The sequence below is a fragment of the Sus scrofa genome, chromosome 8, assembly GCF_000003025.6.
Source record: "Sus scrofa isolate TJ Tabasco breed Duroc chromosome 8, Sscrofa11.1, whole genome shotgun sequence".
In the NCBI taxonomy this organism is placed as follows: Eukaryota; Metazoa; Chordata; class Mammalia; order Artiodactyla; family Suidae; genus Sus; species Sus scrofa.
The window spans coordinates 79,290,577-79,310,695 of record NC_010450.4 but is presented as its reverse complement, the minus strand read 5'-3'; the positions used below and the strand labels follow the sequence as shown (position 1 = coordinate 79,310,695).

At 34.7% G+C, this 20,119-nt stretch overlaps 1 protein-coding gene across 3 annotated transcripts in view; it reads right to left on the bottom strand.

Annotated features, from left to right (window-relative positions):
• Window positions 1–20,119, bottom strand: part of IQCM (IQ motif containing M) — a 318,127-nt gene that overhangs the window by 187,517 nt on the left and 110,491 nt on the right. For all 3 annotated transcript variants that reach the window (XM_021100654.1, XM_021100653.1, XM_021100655.1), the window contains one exon: window positions 14,453–14,587. In XM_021100654.1, coding sequence (XP_020956313.1) covers window positions 14,453–14,587 — 135 coding nt within the window. The remainder of the gene's footprint in view (window positions 1–14,452; window positions 14,588–20,119) is intronic.

Genomic DNA, 20,119 nt, shown 5'->3' with positions numbered 1-20,119 from the left:
AGTGAGCGCCCTTTACCCAGCATCCAACTTCAGAAACATTACAAGAATTGAATCCTTTTCATAGTCCAACGGCAACAAAAGAAACTACTCAGAAATAAGTCTATTCAGCAAGATGAGTAAGTTCTAGAGACCCTCTATAGAATGTCATACCTGTGGTCAACAATACTGTATTCTCTACTTCGTTAGCAGACAGAGCTCATGGGATGTGTTCCTCCCATAACAACATAAAATAAAAAGGGAAGTAACTCTAACAAAAATGTGTAAGATTTTTAGAGAGAAAAACTAAGAAAACCACAGAAAAACATAAAATATGTAAATATGTAATACAAAAATACATGATTTTAAAATTTAAAAATTATATCAAACATGAAGTCTTAAATACCCTATTGATAAGTAGAAAGATTTAATATCAAAAAGAAGTCAATTCTTTACAAATTATCTCAAGGTTGGAGTCTCCCATCATGTCTCAGTGGTTAACAATTCCGACTAGGAACCATGAGGTTGCGGGTTCAATCCCTGGCCTTGCTCAGTGGTTAAGGATCCGGCATTGCCATGAGCTGTGGTGTAGGTCGCAGACTCGGCTCGGATCCCGCATTGCTGTGGTTCTGGCATAGGCTGGTGGCTATAGCTCCAATTAGACCCCTAGCCTGGGAACTTCCATATGCCGCAGGAGCGGCCCTAGAAAAGGCAAAAAGACAGGAAAAAAAATTGTCTCAAGGTTAACTGCATTTTTAGTGGAAGAAAAAAGATTCATTCTCATATTCATATAAAAGTGAAAAAATTCAAAAAGGTCCAAAGCAAGGGAAAAGAAAAGAAAAGTGATCGGCAGCACTTCCCTGCCAGGTACAGCTCATTATAAAGGTGTAGGGGTAGATGAAGAGATAAAAGGAATATAAATGATTATCCAGAAACAGACCCAGATTTAGATGGAAATTTGATATATGGCAGAAGCAGCATTATCATCCTCCTTATCTTTTCCTCTGTTTCCTTCACACGAGACCCATAACCTTAAATGGGGCTTAGATTTAGTTGTGCTGGAGAATTCTCTGTTTATGCAAAAATCTCATTATTTCACCAGGAGCTTCTGGAGAAGTTTCATCTGGGCTAAACTCAGCAGCATTTCTGACTGTTATTTTAAGATGGAGATTTTAGTTTCACACTTGGCTTTTTTATGCTAGATTCTTAGCCTCTCTTCTCTGTAACTGACTGGGGTTCCCTGACATGCCTAGACTCCTAATAAAGCTGTTTCTTCCTTGGTGGGGAAAAAAATAACAGGAAATAACCATTATTCTGAATGTGCTATTTTCCTTTACCATTCATGTCTTATGTTTTTACTGCATATATATGTACTCTTAAACAATACAAAATATCATGTTCAATACCTAAATTTTTATATAAATTATATGCCCCTTTGAAATTCCTAACTTAAAACAAATACATATATATCCATGTTGATACAGGCAGCATTAGCCCACTACCTGAGTGGTGTTTATTATACATTTCACTGATTCTTTCTACCAGCAATAGTCAGCAATACTTCATAATATGCAACATGTCTTAAAAAGAAAAAAAAAAAAAAAAAGGAGTGCCCTGGTGACTTGGCAAGTTAAAGATCTGGCATTGTTACCGCTGTGGTTCCAGTTACTGCTATGGTGCAAGTTCATTCCCTGGTGTGGGAGCTTCCACATACTCTGCGTGTAGTCAAAAAAAAAAAAAAAAAAAAAAAAGTATAGGACGTAAAGAAGTAGATACGGCAAACAGACTCAATACTTTGAGGAGTTGTTGGTAAGGGGCAGCCAATAAATGGAATGGTATTTGAAGAAGTGAAAAATAATAGATTACATGACATCTAGGGAGGGTAGATGGAACATTTGTCAGTATGTTTGTATGTTCTTGAGATACAGTCCTGGAGAGAAGAAATAAATGATAGAGGTGAGACAGGAAACAATCTGGAGTAAAGGAAGTAACGGCAGGAGTAAAATCCTTGAGTAAGCCAAAGGCAATGGGATACTGTGATCAAGATGGGATGATCAGGGAAAGTTCATCCATGGCAAGAAGAACAACAGCAGGCTCTAAGGATGAAGATGCTGGAAGGCTGAGAGGCTGAGAGGCAGGAAGATAAGACAGTCGTTTGTAATTGTGTCTGCTCTGCCAATTTCATTAGAGCTAAGGTGGTCAACAGAAAGAAGGAAGGTGAGATGGTCAAAGTTGAGGAGGCCCAAGATCACATGGAATATTAATCGGGGAGAGGAGGAGAGTGAATTAACTTAAAAAGTGGAATAAAATTGCCTGGAGGTTCTGAGGGTCTACTTGACGTTTGTGGTCAGAAACTGAAAGTCAAATAAATCAGTGTAGTTATGTTGTCTCTGGCTGTGCCATGTTAATCTGCTTGAGTCAGGTGGAAAGTTGGTTCTCTCAGATTCAGCCTCTTGGAAAGTAAATCTGAAGAGGGTAAAAAAGTTAAAAATGTACACAGGGGTACTAAGCTTAGTAAGGAGAAAGGTTAAAAAATCTCAGAGGTTGTGAATACTGTAAATATAGTAAAGTTTATAATGGACGAAATGTCCCCATAGGGTTACGGATTTATTGAAGGTGGAGAAAAGCCAAAAAGATATGAGGAGGATTTTGGAAAGTAAGAGGCTGGAAAGAAAGATGAAAGATGTTACTGATAATGACAAAATTAGGTAAATAACCAAGAAGTAATTAAGTAGCTATCAGAAACAATCATGAGAAATGCAGACTCTGGAAAATGAGAGCTTGAGATGAACTGAAAGCTGTTATCTGAAAGCACATTCAGAAGATTGAAAACACAAAACAACAGAAAGTAACCAAAATAAGTCCTCAAGGGACTCTAAATACTATGTCCTGCAAATATTATGTTAGGGAGTAGTTATCATCTGCAGACTAACCTTTAGAATATGGCTGTTGGTAATAGGCTTCTGTCTTTCACAGTAATCAAAACACCACAGAGAACATGGTACCAGGAATGTTTCAAACAATGACTAGTCCTAGGTAGCTCTCCACAAAAAATACAGCATGGAGTTAGCAAGAGGTATGCAGTCGTTATACTAGTAATTATCTTATCCTTGGAAAGCAGTGCTACTCCTTATTCTGAACAATAGGCAGAATTTTTTTTCATGGGCAGATGTAGCAGATTAAGATTTACCTGCTAGAAATTAGATATGGGGCATTAACGCAATATGGGGTTTCTCATTCTGTTCCTGGCCACCACTGCCAGGGGGGGGAGGTGCACCTGCAGGGCAATGCACAAAGGCTACCCTTTGGTAGAGTTCCAACACTCTCATGATGGTTCCATCCCTTCTCTCTGCAAAAAACTCCTTGGAATTCCAGCAAGTGAAAGTTATGTTACAGGGATTATCTTTTAATCCATTCAAGTTTATTTCTCACTTTAAAAGTCTGAGTACATTAACTTTCTTGGAATCAAAAGATTTGGAATTCACTTTACAACTTATTTGAATACATGAATATGTTATGAGACCTTGGCTAAGGGCCACTAGTTTAATATTTAATGTAAGTCTCAATGCTAGAAAATATGCACAATGAACTGCAGGTGTATACTCAATTTTGTGGCTTCTCTCATTGGTACTATGAATTAAATTCCACAATAAAAAACAAAGAAAGAGAAGGTTATCATATCTGCCTTTCTTACAGGCAGTTATTAGCATTGATAGAAGTTACTACAATATACACGCTTTACATATGTGCTTATATGTGTTCGTGTTTTTACCTCAAAGGATGATAAGTGCATACAGGGATGTATATGAAAATCAGTCCTCTATACCAAAACCACTAAACAACATCAGCTAAAAGGATGTTTGGTCCCTTATCACACTGAAAAAATATATCTATATAAGCATTGGGAGATAAAGAATCATTGGCGAAATACCTCTAAAGAATAGAAATCCAACATCTTTCTTGTAGGAACGTGAGATATTTACATTAAAATTCTTGAAAAACTGTGCTCTAAAAGAAGCTTATTCTATAAACATCTCTTTGCATATTTTTAAAGAACACATCTATACAAAAGCAGTACCATGCAGATTTCAATGAGCTAAGAGTCACAGAATTTTAAATTTGGGAACAGAAATACCAAAATGAAACTCTCGTGGGCTTGTGACTGAAGAGGCAGACCTGAAGAAACCGATCCTTCGGCATTAACTTTTGGCTCTATGCTGCCAAACTGACAACATCCTGAAAGAGGCTTGGTTTTACAAATTTGAATCACGAACTTTTATTTCAATACTACTTATAACTTAGATCAGCATGATGGACTTCACAGCATAGGAGTTATCATGGTGCCTTACTGATCAGAGCATAATTCCTTTTAAAAGCTTGATTCAGAAATGCTAGAAAATGTCCATTCCTAAAGGTGATTTAAGAAGTAAACTGAGGGAGTTCCCGTCATGGCACAGTGGTTAACGAATCCGACTAGGAACCATGAGGTTGCGGGTTCGGTCCCTGCCCTTGCTCAGTGGGTTAATGATCCGACATTGCCGTGAGCTGTGGTGTAGGTTGCAGATGCGGCTTGGATCCTGCGTTGCTGTGGCTCTGGTGTAGGCCAGTGGCGACAGCTCCGATTCGACCCCTAGCCTCGAATATACCTCCATATACCGCGGGAGCGGCCCTAGAAAAGGCAAAAAGAAAAAAAAAAAAAAAAGAAGAAGAAGTAAAGTGAGGACTACAAAACTTATTTGACTGTAAAAGTCTAAGAACTATTTTATGTCTTTTGGAAGTTTTCACCTCACTGTGGGAATTAACAGGAGTCTGGATCAAGCGAAATGCCAGAAAAAAAAAAAAATGAAGCTCTTTGATGCTATGTTTATGATGTTGGAATAATTGTACTGTATCATAAAATTTTGTACTTCATAAGAATTTCTGATGAAACATTTTATATTAATGTTATCAGAGACTTGCATAGCAAAGTTGTTCTCACCAGGGAATTTATATTCCTGACATTATAGTAATTCAATCATATAAAACAAAGACTTGTTAGTGGATCTCTGCATGTTAGGAGTACTGGGTGTGTAATCTTAATAAACAGTGATCTAACAAAAACCTAAAGCTGTGCTTTTTAACAGACTTATGAAGTAATTATATCTTTATTGAAGTTACACCACTCTTAAACCCCTGCTGTTCTGCTGTTCCTTAAAGATGGTTATTTTCTACTTAAAGAAAACAGACAAGGCTTTAGAAGAATGACTGGTGTTAAGTAATATTACACAATTTAATCAGGTTCTCTGTGCAGCTTATATAACAATGGTGCAAAAATTTCAACCCAAATAATAAAAGAGTAGAAGGTTAAAAAAAAAAAAAGACAGAATGGCTAATTAGAGAAATAGTTGGAATAACAATTCACATGTAGGCTACGCAAAAGGGAAAAGGAGAAGGTCTTCCAGAGGCAAGGATCATTCCTAGGGCATATCGTTAGCATAGGCTTTCACAGGCTTTGCACAGCCATGGCTAGAGCTAAGGAAGGCATTAACAGTGTTAAATAATGTAAGATGAGACAAAATGTCAAGAATCATCTTTAAAAAATGCTAGGGGAGAAAGGCAGGCAGAATTTTAGGAGCAGCTGTTTGGATTAGCTAGCTGAAGTAAGGTGATGATAGACAGATCTTTCAAAGTTGCTCTTTGCCCCTAGGGTTTGGTCTCTGGTTTATTCAGGGGCATTCAAGCTCTAGAGAAAAGTGTTTAAATAGCTCCTACTGTCACAAAACTCATTATAACCAAAAGCTAATTTGCATTGTACATCTGGAAATATCCATTTCCAATAGGCAGATGACAGGTGAATAAGGGACTCAAAACAAAAGGAATCTTACAGGGAAAAGCAACCACAGTCAACTAGAACTTGATAAATGATCTGGCATCTTTCAGTGAGTAACATCATGCCCCTCCAGTAACCTACCCAGCAAACACATAGCTCCTCTATTTGGTGTTACCAGCAGCCGTGTAAACTCTAATTTGCTTTGTGTGCAACCCTTCATGAATTAAACCCCTGTCCTTTTTAATTATTATTATCTAGTTAACTCATCCTACAATGATTGACTCAACTCTTAATAGGCTCTAAAAATTTCCCTGATTTCCAAACTTAAGATGAAATTAATATCTGTATCATATTCATACTTGATACATGTATGAATGCATAAGCACTTTTGGCACTGTATCTAGTTATATATGCGCATGTCCCTCCAGTTATGGGACTCTGAGAGCTTTGAACCACATTACATTCACAGCACATATTAAGTACTCAAATGATGTTAGTTGAATATATTTGTAACAACAATTTGTCAAAAAAAGATTCTGGATTATTCAACAAAGGAAGGATCCATATAATATGCTCTAATTCATTTCCTTTCCCTTTATAATTTATATCTGAAATTATCAACCAGAAAAGACAATATGGAGTTCCCACCATGGCACAGCAGAAACAAATCGGCTAGGAATCATAAGGTTGCAGGTTCAATCCCTGGCCTCGCTCAGTGGGTGAAGGATGCAACATTACTGTGAGCTGTGGTGTAGGTTGCAGATGCAGCTCAGACCTGGTGTTGCTGTGGCTGTGGCATAGGCCAGTGGCTATGCCAATTAGATCCCTCGCCTGGAACCTCCATATGCCACGGGTGTGGCACTAAAAAGACAAAGGAAAAAAAAGAAAAGAAAAGAGAATGTGCTTTTACCTTTTAGATGGCTGAAAGCATTAGATAATATGAACTAAAATACCAGAAAAAAGTGGCATCCTTCTACACAAGGGTTATAGACACCACTGACAAAACTTTGCAATGCATAAAGTCTGTAGATTCATAGGATCTTAACAGTTAACCTGTCAGAGCAGATGGGACAAACATCAAACATTTCTCAAGTTACTCAGTGTTGGATAACACAACACCTCAAATCCTGCTTTAAAAAACAAACAAACAAACAAAAAAAACTTCATGGTAGTACAATTCAGGGGACTCATTGGTGAGGTGGAGGTTATATTAGAAAGTATATTTTCATTGTTCAGTCATCTGCATAGGGGTCAGACTTCCCTAATATTGACGGCATGCCTAAACCATCTTTGTTGCTTCCTTTCTAATAATCTGATTTTGTGCTAAGAATTACACTCATTTACCTGCCTCCATATTTCTGAGCATTTTGTCATTCACCAAAGAGCAAATAAAAGATCTACAGTTCATAGGCTTTAGTGAACTAGATCATGACAAGGATCTGAAGACTGGATCAATATCGATATGCCTAAAATGGGAATTTTTTTCTCCACAAAACAGGTCATCAAAGGAAGCTAAATTGATTTGCAGAGGTGAGAAAAAATCAACACCAACTGGCATTGACAGTATACATAACACACTCTATAAGAAATAAATGGGAGGAAGTTGCAACTCTGCTGGCCTGAGTTTCAGTCTCAGTTGGGAGCAATCACAGACTCTGGAAATGTAAAGGTTACAGAAGGACTTGATAACCTCTACACACATCCCAAGCTAACTGGAAGACAATGATAATGAACAAGAAAAACCAAGAGTGCCAGTGGAAAGTAAAATATGAGGCAGACATGAAATTGAATATTCAATGTGCTCCCCAATCCACACACAGATGGTGGAAAACTTAAGGGTTCAAAGTGTTCGAATAAATACTCTGGCAAATCTTAGACTGACAATTAAGATATATAGATATGAACATGACCTTTATGAAAAGCCACTCTATAAAAATAATTAAAACAGTAACTAAGCAGAGAACAAATAGACAAACATGGAGGAGACAGATCTGATGCCACATATTAAGTTGAGGTGAGTTACTAAAGAAGTAAGTAAACTCTTGTAGGGGGAAAGGACAGAATCATAGTTGCAGTAACGTATTGTCTAAAATGTCCAATATTCAATAATTACAAACAAGATACATTCATATAAAGAGAAAAATGTGACCTATCCTCAGGAGGAAAAAAAAAAGGTCAATAAAAATTGACTTTGAGTGGACTCATGCTAGATTTAGCAGACAAAGACCTCAAAGATGCTATTATAAATATACTTAAATAATTTAAATGTATTATATTTAAATAACTAAAGGAAAATATAGGAATTACTCAAAAATAAGGATCGTCAAAAGAAAAAGAATCCATAAAAGTAACTAAATGGATTCCAGAGTTGAAAAATAAAACAGTGGAATAAAAAATTCACAAAACGGATTTGAGAATGTAGAAGTGACTAATAGTGACCTAGAAAGTATAGTAAAAACTATTATCCACTTCTAAGAACTGAATGAGCAAAGACTTTTTTAAGAAAAAAACACAGCCTAAGATACCTCTGCAACAACATTAAGTGTACTAATATAAATGTAATTGGGACCTAGAAGAAGAGGAAGGAGAGAGTTAACTCCCAAAGAAATTTTGCTGAAAATTGCCAAATTTGATGAAAAACATTAATTTACAAATCTAAAAGGTGCAATGAACCCCAAGTACAATAAAAAGTGATCCACACCTACATATATCACAGCTAAAAAAAAAAAAAAAAGAGCTGAAAGACAAAGGCAAAGATTTAATCTTAAAAGCATAAAATGAAAAATACCTACTAACATATGTAGTAGAACAAAAATAAGACTTACAACTATTAGTAGTAGATAGTAACATATCTACTATCATATGTAGTAGAAGAAAAATAAGACTTTCAACTGATTTCCCATCAAAACCAATGGTGGTCAGGAGGCACTGAAAGAACATATTCAAAGTACTGAAAAATAAAATTGTCAACCAAGAATTCTATATCCAGCAAAACTACCCTTCAAAACAAAATGAAGGTGGTATAGACACCCTCAGATTTTAAAAGACTAAGGGAATGCACCATTAGAAGACTAAAAGGAAAAAACACCAGATGTTAATTCATATCTAAAGATGTAATGAAGAGCAAAGAAAGTGGTAACTGTGTTCATATATACAATATAAAAAACTGTATAAAATAATTTTCATATTTCTACTTTTAACACCTTAAAACACGCAATCACTTAAGATCACAATTATAAAATTGCATCGCTAGATTTATAAAATGTATGTATGCAATACATATGACAACAGCACAGTGGAGGAGGGATGATGAACTATATTGATGTAAGGTTGCTATATTTACCTGGAAATATTTTAGTATTAATCTGAACAATAGTGTGGTAAGTTAGGAAGTAGATTTCAATTCCTAGAGTAACAACTAAGAAAGTAATTTTTACAATAGAGTTTAAAAATTGAGTGTAATTATAAGAGCACACTAAAATTACTTGCACAAAATGAAAAAGAAGGCAGCGAAGAAGAAACAGGAACAACAGAGACATGAGCCAAAGAGAAAACAAACAGCAAAATGACAGACATAAGTTCAACCACATAAGTCACTGCATCAAATGTGAATGGACTAAAACGCCAAATGACAGAGCTTGTCAAACTAATTTTAAAAAGCAAAGATAGAACTCTATGCTGTTTATCAGAGAAACACTTTATATTAAACTAGGCACATGGGTTAAAATAAAGTGGATTATAAACCTAAAAGAGCTAAATCATAAAACTTCTAAGAAAAAAAAAGTGGAAGAAAATGTTTATCCTGTAAGATGTAAAAATTTCTTAACTGTGATACTAAAAGCCTACTCCAGAAAGGAAAAAGACTGGTGAGTTAAACTTAAGAAAAATTTAAAACTCTTGCAAGATATAACATTAAAAATGAAAAGATATGCCACAGACTGGGAGAAAATATTTGCAAACTATGTATCTAATAAAGAATTTGAATCAAAAGTATAGAATTAACTCCAATAATTCAATAATAAGAAAACAAAGATCTCAAGTAAAAGACTATACAAAAGTTTTTTGTTTTTTTTGTTTGTTTGTTTTTTGGTCTTTTTAGGACTGTACCCATAGCATATGGAGGTTCCCAGGCTAGGGGTCTAATGGGAGCAGTAGCTGCCAGCCAGAGCCACAGCCACAGCAACACTGGATCCAAGCTGTGTCTGAGACCTACACCACAGCTCACAGCAATGCTGCATCCTTAACCCACCAAGCAAGGCCAGGGATTGAACCGGCAATCTCATGGTTCCTAGTTGGGTTTGTTTCCACTGCACCACGATGGGAACACCTATACAAAAGTTTTGAATAGACATTTTTCTAAAGATAATATACTAATATCTAATAAACACAGGAAAAAATGTCCAACATTATTCGTTACGGGGGAGGTGCTTATTAAAACCACAAAGAGACAGTTATAGCAGCATTATTCATAACTGAAAGGTGGAAACAAGCCAAATATTCAAAAACTGATGAATAAACTAAACATACACCCATAATGGAATATTATTCAGCAGTAAGAAGGACAAACTACTGATATATACTGTCATTAATGAACCTCAAAAACACATGAAGAGAAAGAAGCCAGTTACAATATCCTCCATAATATAGCATTCTATTTACATGAAATTTCTAGAAATGGCAGCTCTATAGACATAAATAACAGATAGTGGTGGCCTGGAACTGACAGTAGGGACTGACTTAAAATGGGCACAAGAGAACTTTTCAGGTTATGGAAATTTTTTAAAACCTGTTGTTCTGATGGTTGCACAACAATATAAATTTACAAAAATTCACTTAACTGCACACTCACAATGAGTGACTTTTTTAATACGTATATGAGCTGTTAAAAAATGTCCATGGCAATCCACTTGGATTAACATGTGATTAATAAGTGATCCAATAAATCAAGTGTATACATCAGGTGTTGTAGACTCAGTTGTGCCCCCCCATTCATATGTTCAGATCTAAAACCCCAACGTATTATTATAAGTTATTTAAAATAATGCTTTTGCAACATGTTACCTCTGATGTTTCTGCATTCATTTCCATCAGACTTTCTTATGCCCTAGAATCCTCTACTAGCTACTATTTTTTAAAATCCTCTTTAATCCCTTTTCAGCATAACCAAAATCCTGTTATTAGAGTACTTGTCCCTATGAAAAAAAAAAAATAGGGGAAAATAATTATACGTTTCCCACTTTATAGCATAAAGCCATATTTTGGGGGAAAAAAAAAAGGAGAATATCCAGTATTGTCTGCTTGTGGGAGACAGAGCTGTGCCCTGAGAAGCAGGTGGCCCAGGATATTGTTAGAGTTTGCCTCCAACTAGTTAGAGAGCCTGAAATATTTCACATCCTATCTGAGACCATAGTTTCTTCAGATGCATAGAATCTTTCAAGTTTTAAATTTTTGTCTGGAGCTCCACAGTGAACGTGGACTTAGCTTCATTGTTGAGTTTTCTGTTCATTTTGATTTCAGAAAATAAACTAAAATTTCTATTTACATATTGAGAAAACAGGAAAATCTTCAAAGTTCGAGCTTCTAAAAATTTGGCTCATATGAGAATAGATAATATGAAAAATAGCATTATTTTCCCTACTTTGTGACGTGCCTTTCTATTGTAATTACTTTTACTTGATGAGATTTAAATGAATATCAAATAAAGCTGCTCATTCTGCACATTCTTGAGCTTTTAAGATAAGCCTCAACATGCAATTCAAAGTTGCTTCACTCTTCCAAAGGAAGATTTTCAGACAAAAATCACAGCCTTGGTCATCTTTTTTTTTTTTTTTTTTTTTTTTTTTTTTTTTTGGTTACCATAGTAATAAGAAGAAAAATGGGGGGAGGAGGGAGATAAAAATACCTGAACTCATACAGAAAGTTTTAAAAGTTTGACCTACTTGGTGTCTTACACCAAAGAAGTTATTAATCAATTGGATTAAGTACATATATGTGTTAGGTGAAATATTCTACCAGGTGAAAAACTGTGTAGGTTGCATATCTTGAACTATTATCCACAATCAAAGAAGTCAGTATGAATGAAGATGACTGACAATCCAAAATGCATAAATCAGATTCTCTTAAAAATGGTATATACCAAAAGCAAGCAGAAAACATTAATTTAGCTGCATTTCCCATAATCGTCTCATTTTACCCATTATTTCACAATATCTCCATTTTAAATGAAAGCTTTTTATGAACCACTAGAATTTTTTAACTGGATGAAACAACATAATTGGACATATATTTTACGTTATGTTAGAGTGGCTTCTCTCTATAAAGGAAAGCTTCCCCACTTTAGGCATTATGATAAAAACAGTGTGTTTTTAAACTAGTTTTTCTTTTGAAAATTCTAGTTTTAATAAGAAATTTAATAGAGTGAATCATTTATGGAAAACCTACTACATTGCAAGGCATTATCTAGTCTGTGAAAGATCAATGAAAGCAGTACTTGCTGTCAAGAATATTTTAATCATCTATCTAATTACGTTTGTGTAGCACTGAACTTTTAAAGTGTCTCCGCATAGTAAAATCGAAAGAGCATTGAACTCGACTTGAAGAGATCAGAGATAAAGTTCCAACTCTCCTAATGAGCTTAAAAATGTCTCTTTCTGAGTCTCAGTTCTCTCATCTGTAAAATGAACATAAATGAGCATATCATCTTCTCTAGCACACAGGTCATCATGATAATCAAAAGAGATGATATGGGTGGAAACCAATGGATAACATTCAATACAAAAATCTTTATAGAAATAAGTCAGTCTGTAATTAGAATTTTAATATTTTCAAAATAAAATTATGAAAATTAATTTTCCTATTACTTCAGTATACTTAAGAATTATTTAAGAATAATAATAGCAAATATTTATCCACTACTTATAATGGGAAACATGTTTTCTATGAATTATTGCATTTAAATCTCATAATAGCCCAATGACTTAGATAATATTATCCTCCATATAGAAAATAAGGCATAGCAGAGATAAATAATTTGTCCAAAGACATAGAACTAGTAAGTATTGCCAGGAATTAAATCCAGGCAAGCTAATTCTAGAGCCATGCTTTAAACCTCAGCTTTTTTGATATATTCCAAAATATTCTGTAAAGGAAAATATCACTATGAAGCAGTTAATTTGAACAAAAACCTGCATTTTAAATTACTAACACTAATCAGTATAAGTTTTGAAATCCCTGATTAATTCTGTTTTGCTGCATTCAATTTTTAAATTTTTATTATTATTTATTTATTATAAAGGAAAATGGAGAAAACTTAAATGTACAAGATAAATACTTTACACAACACTGTTATGATAGATCATTACTCAGTCAAAAATAATGTATAAGATATACATGGCTTGGAAATTAATGAGTATTATTAAGCAAAAAAAGTAACTTTTCAAACATGTAGAAAAACTCAATTTTCATAAAAATGTTATATGTACAGAAAAAAACTGGGAATGATAAACACAAATGTTAACAACTGCTATTTATTAGTAATTTTATGTATCTTACATCCCCAAATTTTCTATAATAAATATTCAAAGTTTTTGCCATCAGGACAAAGTTGCTTCAACAAACAACCTAGCCATGACCACTGAAGCACAAAGTGATCTGGATGCTTCTCTGGTCTGTGAACATGTATTTATGGAAAGTCTAGAAAAGTTTTCTAGGCACTAGGGATTCAGCAGCAGCAAAGCAAAGTCTGTATATAGGTAAAGAATTAAATATATTTACACTAAGAACAAACAAAGGAAGAGAACCTCAACCTATAATGAAGCTTCAGCCTTGTCACTCTGACATTAATCATATCTTCCTACTGACATGTGGGCCCTTTTCCCCTATTCAAAAAAGGGCCTCAAATGTTTTGTTCAATTTTTTTCTCAATTAAATTGTGGGTCATCCATCCTTTCGAAACATGGCAACAAAGCACAGCATTAATGTGGACACAAAAAAAATGCTGATTAAGAATCTTAAGGACTTAAGGGAATTCATTGAGATTTCCTACCCCTGATGACAGTTTCCACCCCTTACTAGTCTTTAGAGAAGGGAGAAGGGAAGAATGTTGCTTCATTTAACTTATTAAATATCCCCATACAATCAATATTATCTTTTCACTTATTTATTGTTCAGAAATGATTTTCTAACTGTGAAACTCTATTGTATTGAAATAATTTATAACGTTTAAACATTTAAACTTCACTATGTTCTTCAGCACCAAGCCCAGCTATTCAGGAGAAGTCATTTTAGTATTAGCAGTTAAAATACATTGTGGTTTAAAATATATCCAGACATAAGATATATAACATACATAACAAAAAATACATTTAAAAAGCTAAAATCGTCTCTTCTATCCCCCTAAAAATAACTTTACTGTATTAACTTCTTTTAACCTGTTCTTTAAATCTCAAAATATTTGTGGGAGTTGGTGAGCCTCACGTCCTATTGCTCCATCATCTTCTCTCCTTCTTTCATATATATGAAAACCACGTTTTAAAAATATGAAAAAGTATTTATAAGACCAGATACATAAAAGTAAGAGAAGGAAGGAAAGAACAAGGGAGGAAAGTGGGCAGGAAAAAAAGAAGGGAGAAGAAAGTGAAAGAAAAAAAGAAATGAGAAAACACTCACCTCTAAGGACCAGATCCCAAACTTCATCAATTTGCTGATGGGTTGGGAAATGACCACAGTCATTGAAGTATTTAAGGAGCTCACTTCTGTCTAATCCTTGCCAACCTTCTCTTTTGGCAAACATTGTTTCATAGACTACAAGGAAAAATATAACAGGAAATATTCTCTTTGTAAATAATGTATCAAATACATGCCCCATCTGAAAGTATCATTCAGATTGTTCACTCCAGTTTTAATTTGATGTTTAATGATAAGCCTCCCAGATGAGAGCCTCCTGCAGAAGCTTAGAGGAAGTGGGCCTGCTTCTCCCTCTGCCATTTCACAGGAGTGAAATTCCGACTTGCTTCCCCAAACAGAACACGGGCATCCTCTGGCCTGGTTTATCTGACACTGGTCCACAGACTCTCCATACATCGATGTTCAAACCAAAACATAAGACATAGCTTTGATGTCAGTGTCAGGGTTTCTGGGGCCTGCCTTCTGTTGGTCCATTTCAGCAGTCATTTTTTATTAGTTTTAATTAGTTTCCCTATTTTTTTCATCTATTTTTAATTCCTACCCACATTCTGATTACTTGACTTGCTGATTTCACTTTGGACTGCTTACTCTGCTTCTCATTTTGCCCTTATAATGTTTCTTTTTCATTCAATGACTTCATGCATTCCTAGTCTTCTTACATCTGATTCTGATTTCCTCTCCATCAAAGAATTTATGATAATTATAATTAAATAATAAAACTGTACAATTAAATAATATAGGTCTACAATTGCATTATTAATAACCATTTCTCTCCATGGTACAATGTAAAGTCTATAATGTCTTGTTTATCACATTACCTAGAATGGTGTAATGTCTTTATTGAAGAATCAATGAGATGTAACAAATTGTGAGGACATATTTATATAGTTACACTGTTTTTTTAAACTACTTATGCATTTTATATTTTACTTATTTTCAGAGGGTGTATTATTTTTGTTATTCTTACCAGTTAAGCTACTCTTCTTATTATGCTATATAAAATATTTAATGGTATATAAGACTTTCTTCTTTATAAATTTTAGTTGCATAATACACACAATTTTAATATAATGCTAATTTTTAAAGAAAAATTGAAATGTAATAGGTAATACTAAATAGTAAAGATGAAAGCCATACAAAATGGGATAAAATATAGAATAAATTTCCTATTTGTCTCAGCATATTTTCCATTCCACTTCTCCAAAGGGAGTCGCTTAATATGTTTCTTAAGATCCATGATATAATAATCTGTGTGAATGTAATTGTGTTTAAATATATGTATTTTATTTTGTAAAAAAAAAAAAATTTAAAGAACAAGCATTCTCCCTAAACCATGCAAACCAATCACTAGATATTATTGAACATGAAAAGAAAATTGTATACAGTGATGAATATATTTTCTTTGGAATTAGTTAACTAGCTAGTTACCTACAATTATAAAAGAGCTATGAAGATACAGCTGAAGGGTAAGATTTAAAATGTTCTTTAATTACTGCATGATAGATAGTCTCTTACCACTATGCATTCAGAATTGTCAATTCAAACTGTTTCCAATTTGAATTCTACCAAGTTTTCTTAATTAGTTTCTAACAAGATTTGCTTCATTAACAGAGTTTTTATTATTGTTGTAATTAAAAATAATTATGGAATATGTGCACACTCCTCAAATTAAAAAATAAATAAATAAAAATTTTTAAAAAATGACTTAGTGCATTCCTACTTGCTACTTAAAGGTTTTTGTCACTCCTGGATCAAGGCTTCCCCAGAAAACCGTTCAGTTGGGCCATCCCTCAGCTATTTCCCATACTTGGCATTTGACAGGGATTATATAATGACCAAATGAATTAAGCGTAGTTCTCCATTTAATTTTTTTTTCAAAAAGGTAATACTGAGTCTCCATGCTGAAGTGTATGGATTAGCCCCATGAATCTGGTTGTTAATCAGCATTTACAAACTGTGCCTCTGAACAAGTTTAGCTCTGAAATATGGACTTCCAAAGACAAAGAGAACCAGAGTGGTTTCTAACAGAAGCTAACATATCATCCTGGCAATCAACCACATGGGTTTCATTTTCGATCCATTCATTCATTCACTCATTCAGTTGAGATGGACAGACCTAACACATCAACCAGTTCAAGAAGTATTTAGTGATTTCCTGAAGATGAGTAGCTATTCCAGACCCCGAAACGCAGCAGAAAATAAACATAAACTTCTATTTAGTATATCTACGACTTTTTCTCTCTATTCAAATAAGTAAGCTAGAGCGGTTGCTGTTGATGGCTCCATTCATGTTGCCTTACCTGTTACATTTCTGTGCTTGGTGACCTGACTTTCAATTGCCAGTATCTGCATTTCATTGCCTAAGGGCTCCCTCTGGCTGCAAGACTTCACTCAGCCCACCTGTGCAAGGAGCCAGCCAACGTTCCCATTGCAGCAACCTTTCATCTCTATCTGGGGGTGGGGGTTGGTGGATACAGACCTGGCACTTGAGGCAGGATGGCTACACTGTTCTCTAGAGGGATTAAGTGATGGTTGTCCACATGGTAATCTGCTCGATAATGTACTTTGTTCTTCCTTCCATCTCTTCCCTGTCATTTCTCCCTTCTGCTAACAGTATTTCCTGGGGTCAACTCCCAAGTAAGATAACTGAACTCAGTTCTCTAGTGGTGCAGTGGGTTAAGGATCTGGCATTGTTACTGCAGTGGCTTGGGCCACTGCTGTGGCACAGGTTCGATCCCTGAACTTCTACACGCCACAGCTTTGGACAAAAATAATTACCTAAAAAAGATAGTTCAACTCTCTCTCACTTTTTAAAGGATTTTTTTTTTTTTAAGTAAAAGGAGTTCCAGCAGCTCCCCCATGACAGAAGAGTTTTCTCTTTTTCTGCCTCTCTCACTTGTTTTCTCTTTCTCCCTTATTCTTCCTGCCTTTTCAACTCTCAAATACTTTTCTCCTTTCTGCTTTTTTCTCTGAAAAGCAGGCTGCTGGACTTGGTGAACTGATCTGAGTTCCATGACTCACATAAAATCTCTCCCTCTTTCCTTCTCTCTGATCACTTTCTTCCTCCTAACTCAAAGAATGCTGGTTATTGGCAAATATTTTTGGTACATAATTTTAGCATAATTAATAAACTAAATGAAAACGATCAACTTCAAAAAATATTTGTGAGACCTGATAAACCAGGCATTTGTTAATAGGGAGTGTGTATTAATGAACATAACAGACACAGTCCTTGTCTTCATGGAACTTACAGTCCACTGTAAAATAGACAGTTTATGATTAGCTAGAACTTCCAAAAAATGCAGCACTTTTACATTATAAGGCAATAATAAATTAAATGTGATTCTGATTAAATATGATTTACTTGCATCATTTTCTTATTTTTTTAAAAAAGTTATAAAAGCAATTTTAAGTTTAAAGTTGAGAAGGAGATAGGTACAGAAGTATCTCATACGACCTTTACTACCCCTCAAGCACAGCCTCCCCTCAATTATCAACATCACTCTCCAGAGTAGTGCATTTGTTACCAACGATAGACCTACACAGACACATCACAGTCACTAAAGGCAACAGTATACCCTATGATTCACTCTTGGTATTGTAGATTCTTTGGGTTTGGACAAATGTATAATAATATGTATCCATCACTGCAGTATTGTACAAAATAGTTTCACTGTCCTAAAACTCCTTGTGCCTGCCAATTCATCCTTCCCCCCATCCCATCCCACTCCTGGCAACCACTGATCTCTTTATTTTCTCCAGTTTCACTTTTTCCAGAATATCAGATAGTTGGAATCATATAGGATGCAGCCTTTTCAGATTGGCTTCTTTCACTTAATACTACACACTGATTTCTTCTGTTATTCTTATTATTTCTTTTCTGTTTATTTTGGATTTAATTTGCTCTTTTTCAAGGTTCTTAAAGTGCAGACTTAGGTTACTGATTTTAGATCTTTCTTCCATTCTAATATATGCATTTAATGATATAAATTTCCATTTAAGGGAGTTCCCATTGTGGCGTAGTGGTTAACGAATCCGACTAAGAACCATGAGGTTGAGGGTTTGATCCCTGGCCTTGCTCAGTGGGTTAAGATCCGGCGTTGCCGTGAGCTGTGGTGTAGGTTGCAGATGCAGCTCAGATCCCACATTGCTGTGGCTCTGGTGTAGGCCTGTGACTACAGCCGGTAGCTACAGCTCCGATTCGACCCCTAGCCTGGGAACTTCCATATGCCATGGGAGCGGCCCAAGAAATGGAAAAAGACAAAAAAAAAAAAAATTCCATTTAAGCACAGCTTTGCATCCCACATATTTTTATATTTTCATTTTTATTTAGTGCAAAATAATTTTGATTTCTCTTTAGATTTCTTTTTTCCCCCATGTGTTATTTAGAAATCTGTAGTTTAATCTTCACTTTTTTGGGAATTTTTCAATTATCTTTCAGTTGCTGATTTCCTATTTAGTTTCACTGTGGTCTCAGAGGAGACATTGTATAGGTTCTATTATTTTAAATGTGTTAAGGTACATTTATGGCCCAGAATATGATTTATCTTGGTGAATGTTCCATGAGACCTTGAGAAAACTGTGTATTGTGATGTTGGATGAAGTAGTGTAGTTATGTCATTTACATCCAGTTGATGAATGGTATTGTTGAGGTCAACTATGTCTTTCCCAATCTGTTTTGCTTGATCTATTTTTTATAGTGGAGCACTGAAGTCTCCAACTGGGACAGTGGATTCATCTCTTTCTCCTTGTAGTTCTATCAGTTTTTGCTTTACATGCTATATTGTCAGGAACATACACAGTTAGAATTGCTAATGTCTTCTTAGACAATTGACTCCCTTTATCATTAAGCAATGCCTTTCTTCAACTTTGATTAGTTTCCATAATTTACAGTCTGCTCTTTCTGAAATTAATACAGCTACTCCTGCTTTTGATTAGTGTTTCTTCTCCATCCATTTACTTTAATCTATATATGTCTTTGTATTAAAAGTGAGTTTCCTGTTAGAGCATATAGTTGGGTTGTGTTTTGGTCTGCTTTGACAATATCTGTCTTTTAATTGGTGCATTCACATCATTTAACATTCAAAGTGATTACTGATAAAGCTGGATTTATATCTACTGTATCCAATAGGTTTTCCATTTGTTGCCCCTGTTCTTTGTTCTTGTGTCTTCTACTTTTGCCATGCCTTTTACACTTTTAATTAATTTTCTATGACTACACTTTCTCCCATTTCATAGCATATCTATTATACTTTTTTTTAAACTTTTTTAATGGTTGCTCTAAAGTTCACAATATACATTTATAAGTAATCTAAATCCACTTTCAAATATCACTATCCTACTTCATGGGTAGTGCAAATATCTTGCAACAACAGAATAATCCTAATTCCTCCCTCCCATCCCTTGTATAATAGCTGTCATTCATATATATATATATATATATATATATATATATATATATATACACACACACACACATCTATAATTAGCATATATAACTATACCCAAGCTATATATTCTATTTTAATTGAGTATGTTGCTAATATTACTCTGAACAAACTTTTATGGTTGATCACTTAGAAATAAGAAAAGCAAATGTTTTACTTTGCTTTCTTATTTCTTCTTCAATGCTCTTCTTTACTTTTTGTA